The 12,972-nt window shown below is 40.1% G+C and overlaps 1 protein-coding gene across 1 annotated transcript in view; it reads left to right on the top strand.

Annotated features, from left to right (window-relative positions):
* LOC128354100 (interleukin-1 receptor accessory protein-like 1) overlaps nucleotides 1–12,739 on the top strand; it is a 231,468-nt gene extending 218,729 nt beyond the window's left edge. Inside the window, exons 9-11 of the mRNA XM_053314351.1 lie at nucleotides 6,579–6,749; nucleotides 9,471–9,515; nucleotides 12,012–12,739. Of these exons, the coding sequence (XP_053170326.1) occupies nucleotides 6,579–6,749; nucleotides 9,471–9,515; nucleotides 12,012–12,739 (944 nt within the window). The remainder of the gene's footprint in view (nucleotides 1–6,578; nucleotides 6,750–9,470; nucleotides 9,516–12,011) is intronic.
* The last annotated feature ends 233 nt before the right edge of the window (nucleotides 12,740–12,972 follow it).

Genomic DNA, 12,972 nt, shown 5'->3' with positions numbered 1-12,972 from the left:
CATTCCGCACACATAGCAACTGTAATGTATCCCGTTTAATTTGCATATTTAAGATGCAGAGGTAAACATCACAGGAGATCATTTGTAATCAGAAGGTCAAGTGGGATTCTGTTCCTCCAGAATGATCATTCACGTGTACTTAAAGGAAGAAGACAACTGCTGAGTCTAGACGAAATATTTTCTGTGAGGGTGAGATATTGATCATCAGGGATAAATATATTGAACGGAAATTGTAAACAATTTGTCAATTTATTGGTTGATCTTTAAGTCATTGTTGGTTGGACAAATTGTCGATGTCGCTATCCTTATACTGTATATTCATGGAAAGTTTGCCAGACAGGTGCATGAAAACCCAAATGTCCTTCAAAAAGAGGGTAAATTAAAAAACAAGTAAATATTAATTCATGATTTATTCATTGTTTGAAATGTAAATCTCCCTATTTGGAAAATGTCCCATTTTTGCAGCTGACCTGCTGCACACTGACTAAAACATTCTTTAGATACAACCAGCAGTTACTTGGAATAAAACTGGACCAATATACAATTATATTATTACTATACAATTCTTTCCAGGAAACTGTCCAAGAAACTTTCCAGAAACCTATTAGAAAATCATGCTGAAATTATAGACCAGATGAATAAGTATGACCTCCCTGACATCTTGTAAATGGGGGAAAGAAACTAGTAACAGAAATAATCGCTAGCCCTTTGTGCACTCAGTTGCCAGTTAATTAGGTACTATTAGCTAAAGCTAATACAGTCTAGTGTAAGAGCCCTGCAATTAATCATTCAGTTCAGTTTGTGTTGAACCTGCTGTAGAAAGGTGTTGATTCAACCTTATGGTTATTTTCAAGGCTGCTTGTGATGCTGTTCAGTTGTGTTGTGTGCTTCTAATACTTAGTCTACCCCATTTATATCGATGAGACTAGACTATGTGCACTATATGAGAAAATGTGTAAATATGATGAACAGAGCCCAGAAAATCTCATTGCATACAAGTAAAGCACCAAGGACCAAACAAAATTCAATTACTGCATCTCAACAGCAGTCTGCTTTCTGCTGTCTGATGCTAAGCCATATTCTACTGGCTAAATCAAATTATTGAAAAACAAAACCGTATGTTTAAAAAAAAAAAAAAACTGCTCAGCTACTCATTAGCAGTCCACTCCATGTGCTTTTGTAGCTTCAGAGTTAAGTATGTGTGTTACGTTCCAATCTACTCTCCATTAAATGTAATGGATCCCCGAGATATCCCAGAGATTACGCCTCCAACTCTCTTGGCGCTCTACACCGCAAGTTCAAGAGTTTGCAATCTAACTGTGGGTTCTCTATGAACATGCATATATTACCCCCACCCCCACCCCATCACCTCTCCCCTCCATCTCAGGCAGCGAGAGTCAGTCAAGCAGCTCCTTTCCTTTTGCAGTCGGCGTGTAGGACGGATGAGTGCAAAATGTTGGCCGCAGTTTTGGAGGTGTGCTGCGCTCACAGATACACCTCACCAGTCTCCAGTTAGGAGTGACTCCTCAAGATGCAAGAGGAGGGTCATTCCGCCTTCGAGATTCACCCTCAGCCTCTCCATCCTCTCTCTTTCTCACCACAGACGAGTGAATCAGCTCCACTAAAATAGCCCTTGATCTGCCCACACAGCTTTCGTGTAAAAACTACCAGAGAAACACAGAGAGCGAGATTTATGTCACTGTGAAGCAGAATATGCGACCCAGAATAAGTTATGCTAAGTGATTATAAAGTTACTTTTTTTTTTACATGCCCCTAATGTTGTAAAGTTAATTACATGTTATAAAAACTAGTTAGATTAATTACATGGTGTCATGTAAGAGTGGTACGCGCTTGCCAAATATCAAGATTACCCTCTAGGAGGTGAGTGAATCTTGTTGACAGTCTCACAGCCCAGACAGAGAGAGAGAGGCAAGGCTGTAAAATAGAGAGAAGCTACAAAAATGGGATGCTGTTCTCAGAATTGATCCCTAAATCCTTCCTCTTAAACCCATCTACTCTCTTCATTTTCTCAACCTGACTTCCTCATCTTCAGCTCTTTTCTCTTCCAGCATCTTGATGGGTTAAACATCACCTCATGGCTCCTGCACTGCAGGTGGCCACTAAAAAGCAGAAGTGCTCCAGTCATAATGAAGACAGGAACTCATATATCCAAACCCAGCTTGTGTCTCTAATGAGTTTACCTCAAAGGCTGTATCTGCACTGCAATGTCCTCCATTCACATGTTTCTCTTGTTTTGTGACTTCATAGTTTTCATGAATAAAGAAACACACAGGAACAGTAATTAAATTGGCAACAATTATAAGAAATTTCATATGAAATTGTCTACACCTGCTGCTCTGTCTTTGCATTTATTAAGCAGACACTTAACATCTGTGACTATAACTGTTTTCAATTGTAAATTTACACTTTTAATTCTTCATTATTAAAGCTGTAATTAGTATTCTCAGGTAAACAATCCTTAACTTGTTTACCTTATCATTAAAATATTCATTAAAATAATTGGCAAGTTGTACTGGTACTGGTTTAGCCAAGAGTTTCCCTTCCACTTCCATATACTCAATTCCTCATCTACCCAGAGTGATCACAAGTTCCTGACTGTCTGCTTTCTAATTGGTGGTGCATGTTTCTCAGTCATTTGCATGAATAACACATTAAAGACTTCAAGGGCATTATCCAGACTATCCTTCTCTAGCAAATATTCTCAATATATATTTTTAACATCATAATTTATAAATTACTCTTGACAAAATGTTTTCATTGATCTCCTGAACCTCTGTCTGTCTTATAAGCACCACTAAATAAATGATCACTACCCCCTACGGAGATTGATATTTCATTTGAATACAAATGACTAAAATTTGTAAATACATGATTAATACAAGTTGAACTTTTGAACTCATTTTTCTGTATGCTCACTCCTGTAGGTTTATCCACTATCTGCACTACATGTCATGCATTAGTTATAGCCTGCAGCTTCTCTTTAAGTGCACAGTGCAACATATTCCTGTCAACATGTAAATCAGCTAAAAAGTAAATCTAATTATCAAGATCACACGCATAACCTAACACTTAATACAATTTATCCAAATAAATTCAACTTTGCAGTAACATCCTGCCAGCAAAAGTTTCAAATGTGGTAAATTAATTTGCAACAAAGGTACCACAGTATCAGCAGCATTAAATCATATCTCACTTTGGCTGGTATTTGACATGCATCCCTGTCTATCCTATATGTACCATACTCCTAAATACCCATTGCTGCATCACTAAATGTGTCGTGTAGGTGAGTTTCAGATATTGCTTACAAGTAAATATCACTTGATAATATTTCTGTTATGTCAGTCACTACATTTCTGCAAATATTTAAGATGGTGATTATTGTATGTTGCTTTTTCTTCCTTCCGCACACAATCACATACACTGAAACACACATTGTTTGCCATACATGCGTCCTTTTCACTACACTTAATGAACAGTGCATACTGGTAGCTCCAACTCATAATCAAATAATAGTCACTGTTAAAATTAGATCCACCAAAGCCATATCTATCTAACTAATCAAATTTTGTCCCTGTAGGAGAAATGAACAACAGTAGACAGATAGATAACAGTAGATAGATACATAAATAACTCAAAGACCAGTGGAAATTGGCCTCTTAGAAACATGAATTGAACTTACTCATACTGCAGTTAATGAACAAATAACAGCAGCTAAATAAATAATTGTGTAAGTAACTGAGGGAGCAGTAGCAATTGGCCTCTACAAACAAGTTAACTAATACAGCAATTCATTCCAATTCATAATAAATGTGTATTCCATTTCTTGCTCTCCTTAAAGGCATCATTCCACCATCAGATCTCAGTAATATGTCCATTCTTTGTCAGTCATTAAATACTTCAATTTCCATTACTTTTTTGTAATAAGTCTCAGCTTCACTGCAGCCCCAATATAGTCTCGTTTGTCCATCATAGGTAACGATAAGTACAGTAGTCTGTGCCTCTGATGTCGTCGAATTGGGCTCTCCTGTTGGGGATTTCAGGTGTCACATCAGGAAATATCTTCACTTGCATGCCTAAAAAAAAAAACCTCTCCCCTGCCTCTCGCCAGCTTCAAAATTGCCTCTTTCGCCTGATATCTCTGCATTCTCACAATCATAGGTCTGGGTCTCAACCTGAGCACCAAACCAATCCTGTGTGCAATCTCTACAGCTGGTTCACCTGTGAGCTCCAATCAGAACATCCCCTTACAAGAATTAGTCATAAAGGCAATGGGATCACTCTTCTTAGTATTGCTTTTCAAGCCAAGCACATGAGATTTAACTTTTTATTATTCAAATATTTGTATTAGATTTTAACAGTATTACAAACAAACACACATGAAACAGCACAGTCAGGAGCAGATGACATTAAACTTGGTAACCACAGGCATACCCACATTGCACTGTCCCACACACGCACGCACACCACTCCGCAAAGAGGTGGGGAGCAGTGTGCAATTGCGCAGTAAAACACCTTAGAGGGAACAGTGGTAGCTACATGACAATCCATGCAGACCAGCCCTTTTCTAACCCCTCGAGCCTCTGACAACAGGGTTCGATCTATCTTGAAAGCATCAATCTGCGAGCTGAAGTCTGTTGAAAGCAGCCCCAATCTCTTCCCTCATTACGGAGCACAGTAGAGCCGACAACTCCAAGTGGCTCAGCTGCGAGGACCTGCTTTCATGGTACTCTCCTCCTCTGCTTTACTTCTATGTGTCTCTTCAATTTCCGATAGACCGCAGCGCTGATTTAATAACTCCACACTCTATTTCTTTGCTTTCTTTGGCATTACATTCCCTGTACTTTATTTTCAAATGGTCTGAAACACTCTCAGGCCATGCCTTCTACTTCTGTGCATGTGGATGTAATTCTTACAGAAATCTCCAAATGTCAAAAGGTTGATACCATATCACAGCAAAACATTTTCTGTGGTGTCTTAATGTTTCACTTTATTGACGATTTTTATCAAATCTCGAGTGGTCAAAAATTGTTACATTTGGCACCAAATCTGTGTAACAAATGGTATCAATTTATAAGACATAACAGAGCATGAGAGTAGCCTTCATATACTTCCATCACAATGTTCTAAGCCCTTATACACGCCTAACTTTCAAAATTTGAATAGTCACCTAATCCAAACACAGTTTTCATTACAGATTTATGACTAGAAAAACTTGACACACAGTCCTGAGATGCATCTCAAATTAATCTTTAGGTTCCTAGCTTTCAGATGATGTATACCACTTTTACATTGCTTTTTTTTCTCTTTAAGAAAATACACAAAAATGATTAATCATTAATCAAATAATTGACTATTAATTTTCTGTTAACTTGCAGCGCTAGTTGGAAGTTGTCTAAAACGTGATTGTATGCTGTAGCATAAAAGCTAAATTGCCTTGCTCAAATGAAAAAAGCAGCCCAAGATCAAAAGTACATAAATATGTAGACAGTGTCTTAATATTTATAGCCACATACATATTATATCTGCATGGCAAAAAACCAGGAGTGGTATGTGGAAAAAATATGAAACTGACTCTAAGTGAACTGACCATGCAAGTCCAAAGTGAAGTATGGCTGTGATGTCAAAAAAGAAGAAAAACAGCCTCAAACTCTCGGTCAAGGACCAAATCACTCATTATTAATGAGGTGGTTTGGTTGTTCAGTCTGCTTTGAGCACAGCACTGGAGCTGAGCTGTTACTGTAGCTGCCAAAAGCTGTTATCCTCCTTCCTGTAGAGGCTCTGGGATATCTCACTCCTATTTCTTCAATTTCCACCCGCCTGACTCATTGTACAGGGGTGCTCCAGCTTGAGACGAAACATTAAAGTCTGCCCCCGCGACTCACTTTCCCTCTCTCCACTCAGTCCTTTCAAATCCGTCATCAATCAGAGCTTTCATGTGGGTGATGGAGCCACGCCATGTGTCGGCCTAGCGGGCAGTGTTGGGCATTTAGCTCAGGCTGGAGTCTAATTTGTTTTGCCTGCGGTGGGCAAAGTAGCTATCAAGGTAACATTATTCGTCGGTGGGGACATAGCAGTAATGAAAAGCACTCAGATGGGCAGAGGTGCCCAGAGGTCAGTGTAATGGAGGCGTCCTGTCTCAATGAAGTCTCCCAGTGAATGAACAACTCTCTGCACACCAGTATGAATATAGATGGTGAGCATCTGGGGTGTAGCAGTGCAAAACTTTGCTGACCAAAGCAGGAAAAATTATAAAAGCATTTAATTGAAACAGAATGGTTTTGGGAGCATTTTAAAAGCTCATACATGAAGGGATGCAGGTATTCAAGAGAACAGACTTGCTTTTATTGAGAGTGCTGAGCCCGAGGCTTTATTATTCTCTGTCTGCACCTGCTTTATAGCAGGGATTATAAAACTAAATGAAAAGGTCTGGTTCGAAGGATCTAAGGACAATAAAGACTCAGCTTACAAACCTCGCTGATTTGCCTGGCGGATAAGGGTTTGGAGCTGTGACATTTCACCTAGTTGTGTGTCTCTGTCTCCCCTCCCTCTATTTGCAGATAACAAGGACTACGACGCTTACCTGTCCTACACAAAAGTGGACCCGGACCAGTGGAGCCAGGAGACCCGAGAGGAGGAGCGCTTTGCCCTGGAGATCCTCCCCGACGTGCTGGAGAAGCATTATGGGTATAAACTCTTCATTCCAGACAGGGACTTGATCCCCACAGGAAGTAAGCTCTCTCTCTCGCGGCGCTGTCACGTTGTGTCGAATGTTTTGTCGCTTGGTGTTGCTCGTGTTGTCAGTGCCGTGGTGACATGCCTTGTTTGTTGTTTTCTGTTGCGCATTTGTGTTGTGGCATAACTAGACGTTGTGTTAATTTGATCATCATGAAATTATCTTTCTAACTACTGGCTTAGCTGAAGTGGATCAGTCAACTGAAAGGGGGCATTTAAGGCTTCTTCAGTTTCAATTTTGGAGGGAAAATTACAAAAAGTAGTTAAAAACAACTGCTGATAACAGTCTCTACTTAGTCTTTATGGCTTGTTTGAACTTAAAGGGGGCCTAGTTGCAATTATGCCAAATGACAACACAGCCATCACATAAGAATGACAAAACCATCCTAAACCCTACAGCTCTGAACAAACAGCTGCACCCACTTTTTTAATTGTTGCAGTCCTAAAAGCAGTGATTCCCAACCAGGAGTATGTGTATCCCTGGAGGTGCTTCTGCACTTGCCAGGGGGTATGTGAAAAGAGCGTGGAGGAGCTTACCCAATTAAAAGCCAAAGAAATTACAAATAGATTTAAGGAACATATCCACATATTTAGTCAGCTGTAACACCTGCGCAGTGTGTGTCGCGTGAAGAACACAGAGAAGTTTGACTACTGAGAGAAATGGTAAAAGTCAATGGGTTAATGGATTGTTGAAATAGTTACTTAAATGGCTAAAATAGTTGGATACATTGAGAAAGATAGGTTGAAATTTCCAATTAGGGTTGGGGTTAGTGGTTAGTGTTGTCGTCATCCAGTTTTAGACTTGATGAAACAGACCTAAGCCTGAACTGTTCAACTATATACAAAAATATAGTAATGATATACACTTTTATATAAATAATAGAATTAAATGTCCTCTACTGTCATTCAGATTGTAATTGGATTGTGAGCGCTGGTGTCAGTGAAGGGGCTGAGTAGTTGAGTTGTGGCTCTGATGGGGCTGTGAGGTAGTGTCGGACAAAACAGGTTGAAAAGCTAACAACCTGCTCACACCTTGAAATTTAGGTGAGCACAGAAAGATTGAAAACAGCCTTCTCGTGTCAAACTCTGCACGTAATTCATTCTGCACAGTGAAGCAACATCTAATTGGAGCAACAAAAAGAAAAACACATTTTTGGATGGATGGTTGAGTAAAAGTTAGCATCCTTGGTTGTCCTTTATACTTAGTTGTGCTAATTTCTACTTCTACTCTATCACACTGTAGAGAGAATATTATATTTTTATACTACATCAGCTACTACACCAGCTGCAACATCAAAATGCTGCCTGCACGTTATGCATTAGTAATAATAAGTCCATAATGTAATTTATAAAATAATATATGACTTTAATAATATAACACTTGGATGAGTGCTTTGAGTAAATTATACAGGTTATACTTAATCCCACTGTGCTTTTACTGAGGTAAATTTTTCAATGCAGGAGTTTTACTTTCAGTTCAAAATTATTTAACAGGTCTGAATACTCCTCCACCCCTGGAGTCTGCACACCCTCAGATAGAAATCTACAAAATATTCAGAAACATCTGTAACAAGAGTTCAGTCCCTGCAGCCCCTCCTGCTGTCTGAACTGTTTAGGCTTCCTATTCTTTAATTAATACTCACCAGAAGAGGTCTGCACTTGATTTTTGGTTCTTTATATACTCAACTACTTAAAGTCCATTATCTACGCTATGTAAAGCCTGCAGGAGGAGGCATTATAGTCTGTCCTACACATGCAGCATAATTAGCAGAAAGAGCCAACCCCATTATTACAGTCTATGTTCCTGATCCATACAAAGTGTACCTCTGCATGCTGCTGTGTAATGATGTCAGCTGTACAACCAAAACAAAGCTCTTTATGCATGGATATTAATGCATGTTTTGCCACAGTATATTTCTAATGGAGCCTCTCACCATGCCCCGCGCTTATCTTTGATTAACTCATCACACAGATGAGTTTGATAATATCATTATGTTGTTGGCCTTCATTTGAATACTTGCATCTGCCTGTCTTCCCGCACATACCGCCATCACTAATTATGTTCCTCTTCAGTGGCACTGTGCCAAGGTTATAAACCGAATCCCTTGCTGTGATTATGTGCTCGATGCTGGGGGACTGTTATAATATGGGAAAAATGGCATAAAAACGCAAGGATTGAGAGGAATCTTAAGTGCATCTGTCACTATTCCAGCTCGGCGACACAGCTCGCTGGCTTATTGTGTCTACGTGTAAACATTTAGTTCCCATTGGGAATGTATTAGCATCTCAACAGTTGATATAATAAAGCATAATCCACTGCTATAGATAAACACTTTGGCCATTTGGGGTTTCAGCATATGTCAACAAGCCTTCTCCAGAGCTGCTGATAAGTAACGTGTTATTCCACAGTATGCTGGATTATATTCAACGTGTTAACACCTTACATCTATTTTACACTCAGTAATTATAATGTATAGCAGCAACTGAACCACCAAAAATTAAACGGCTTTTTCCTTGCCTTTTTTTATGCTACATGTCCCATATTAAACTGGAATAAACTGGTCAGCACGATTACCGCTTCACCATCACCAGTAGATCACCAGTTGAGAAACACAGTTTATGCCAGAGTCATGTCCCCACAATGACAGATGACTGTTTTTTTAATGCTTTTCTGCAAACTTTTTGATCTTACTTTGAATGTAAATATCTATGTTTAGGTTTCACCAATGATCATTTCCAGGATGACACGAGACTACTTAGAGGTACTCCCACCCCCGAATTTTTAACGATCGTGCCAACACACACCGACATTTTCTGATCAAGTCAATAAGTCATTTATAAGTTGTTACTTATGACGCCATTAGTGGTTAATAACTTACTAATTAATGATCCATACAATAGTAATAAGGCAATATTATGTTTTATTTCAACCTGATGGCTTGGTCAGCAGCCTAGGTTGCCATTGCTATTATTAATCTATGAAGCATTAGTGAACCATTTATTTACCATCAATCATTAGTGAAAACTTATGAAGCCTTTATCAAACATGAAAATGAATAAGTTTTAACATGATTTATTTGTTGAAGGGTTAACTGCATCAAAGCAGTTCAGTCAGTCCCAGAAATGTAAAAATGTTTTGTTGTGACTTAAATGTAGTAGTAATAGTTTGTAGCTACATGTTGTCACTACATTGACTACTCTACACATGGTGCCATGATTCCCCCTGTATATTCAAATACAGCTTTAACGCATGAAATTCAAGGATGATTTGAAACAGGAGGGTTTAAAATTTGATTGTGTTTACTGGAGGAAATGAGGTGTAAGCCATTACATATGAGGATACAATCAGGAAAACAGAGGCATGACTTGTCTTGTATAATTCAGCCTATGATGGCACTCCTAGTTTATATGCAACTGAAAAGTCACAACGTCTAATTTTGCTCTGAAGTGGAGCTGCTGTTATATTAGAACAAGCTGATGTCACTGAAAATCAAAGCAGCTACATCTGAGTAGATTTCTGGTCATATTTTTCCCACCTGGTAAATTACAACCTCACTGCAAAGCCAGTGGGTTACTTGTCAAAACTATGTTTCAAGTTTTGGCTCAGCTATTTACATTTTCTGTAGTCCTGTTAGTCCTGTTGTTGTCCATTTAGCACCATAAGCTTAGTTACTCATCAGTAGGGGTTTTTTTTTCTCGAGGAAATTTGATGGAAATCAATTATACTCAACTATAGAGAGCAGGGCAACAGTGATTCCCTGCCCCCTGTAATTTAGCGTTGATTTTGTTTTTATGTGGGAATCAATTATTACACATGCAACACTTTGATTGTAAAGCTTGTGAGGTCTCTGAAAGGAGGAATTTAATCTATAAAGCTATAAAGTGTTACCAGGGCCCTGGGAGGGTTAGATTTACTTTCAGTTTAATCAATTCAAAACATCAAATGAAACTACTGCTCATTAGCTAATTATATAGCATGCATTTATCCATTTCCTTTTTTGTTTTATTCACAGTAAGGTAAAAGAAAAACTTGCTTTCAAATGATTGGTCTAACTAAAACTGAAAAGGCCTAAAACCTGCAGGGGAGATGTTGCTCCAGAGATGCATCGTTGCGAATTACCGCATGAGGACCAATTACCAAGCAGAAAATATTGACTTGTCCTGTTGAAGTAAAGGGTGACGTCAAATCCAAGTTTAGCCTAATCAGGTCTCTCTCACAATGGAGCCTCAGGCAGAGTGACATGAAAAAAGGAGTCCCTTCTCAGAGATATGGAGAGCATTTGTTTGCTTAGAAACCAGCAGACACACGGAGATATTATTCACACTCACACACACACACAGTCTAGCTGCTTCTCGTCTAAAACAGAGAGAGAGGAAGAAAAATTTCTCTTTACACGTACACACAGGAGGGTCATAAGCTTTGATTGGGGAGGGAAGCCCAGTTAATTCTATCTACCTGCTGTTGAGGAGCCACTCTGTCTTTGTCTGTACCAGGAAAGGCTAAAAGCAGGCATTGGCCACACACACACACACACACACGCATGCACACACATGCACACGACACCCAGGACAGGCCTAGGGAAACACTTAATCGCATTCATTATGCTCCAAACTGAGCTACCCATTAAGGATTTGAAGACAAATCTGTATTTAATATAAACTCACTTACTTACTTTACCTTCTGGTGTTAAGATGCTAATTTAATTTCACTCAGCTATCTTTCTTGGCTTTGACTGTTTTATGTTTACTGTTATTATTATTTTTAAAAAGTGAGTGATCCCCTTCCTCTTGTTTCTGTCAACAATTCTGTGCAGTTAAATCCAGTAATTAAATTCTATAAATGCTGTAGATGTCTTTGTTTTTTAGCCAAAATCAATGAATAATTAAAAGTTACTATAAAATTCATCTGATGTTTAATTTAAACTACTTAAATCTTTTTTTCAAAATTAACATTTTTTTTCCTATCTTGGCTTAATTGGATTTGGTTGATTGAAGCTTTGATAAAAATGAGTAGTTCAGTAAGCAGTCACTATGACGACAAAAAGTTCTTCAAATAGCCTGTGTGATATGTTTCAACATATTTACATCATCCATTAGCTCTGTGTGATTTCATATACTATTAAACTTATCGAGTTTAAATCTATACCGCATACAAGCGAGTAAAGACAAGTCATACAAGGTGAAAGGAGGCTTTTTCAGTGCAACTTTTGTTACCTGTGCTGCTATTTATACAAAGTTGTCTGTCCATATCTGTCCAGCCTACATCGAGGATGTAGCACGCTGTGTGGACCAGAGCAAACGCCTCATCATCGTCATGACGCCCAGCTATGTGGTGCGGAGGGGGTGGAGTATCTTTGAGCTGGAGACACGGCTGCGCAACATGCTGGTGACCGGAGAGATCAAGGTCATCTTGATCGAGTGTGCAGAGCTGCGCGGCATCATGAACTACCAGGAAGTGGAGGCCCTCAAACATACCATCAAGATGCTAACGGTCATCAAGTGGCGCGGGCCGTCCAGCAACAAGCTCAACTCCAAGTTCTGGAAGCAGCTGCTCTACGAAATGCCCTTCAAGCGCATGGAGCCCCTGAGCATCTCCCATGAGCAGGTGCTGGACGTCAGCGAGCAGGGCCCCTTCAGCGAGCTCCAGACCGTCTCGGCCATCTCCATGGCGGCGGCTACCTCCACCGCCATGGCGACGGCACACCCGGACTTGCGCTCGACCTTCCACAACTCTTGCCACACCCAGATGAGGCAGAAACACTATTACCGTAGCTACGACTACGACCTGCCGCCTGGCGGCACGCTCCCACCACTCTCCACACTTGGCAACCAGCACACCTACTGCAACATCCCCATGACGCTCATCAATGGACAGCGGCCACAGTCCAAGTCGCTGCGCCAGCAGAGTCTGGAAGAAGCCCACGGTAACAACGCCATGCTGCCACTGCTGCCCAGAGAGACCAGTATATCCAGCGTCATCTGGTGACAGAGAGGGTGTCGGGCGGGATATACTGTTGATCCGTATGATGTCCGTCACAGGGAGGACTCACCACTGGCACCTGGACCCTGAACGTACAGGGGCCAGATGGACCCGAATGGCACTAAGCTACTTGCTGCTGTTGAATTTGCACCAGGAAACATCAGGGGGAGGGGGGGGAGGACGGAGCGTCAGACACACTGGACACATTGGTGGGGTTCTGGTGGTGGCATTTTCTGTTT

The sequence above is a fragment of the Scomber japonicus genome, chromosome 24, assembly GCF_027409825.1.
Source record: "Scomber japonicus isolate fScoJap1 chromosome 24, fScoJap1.pri, whole genome shotgun sequence".
NCBI lineage: Eukaryota > Metazoa > Chordata > Actinopteri > Scombriformes > Scombridae > Scomber > Scomber japonicus.
This window is presented reverse-complemented; position numbering and strand designations above follow the sequence as displayed.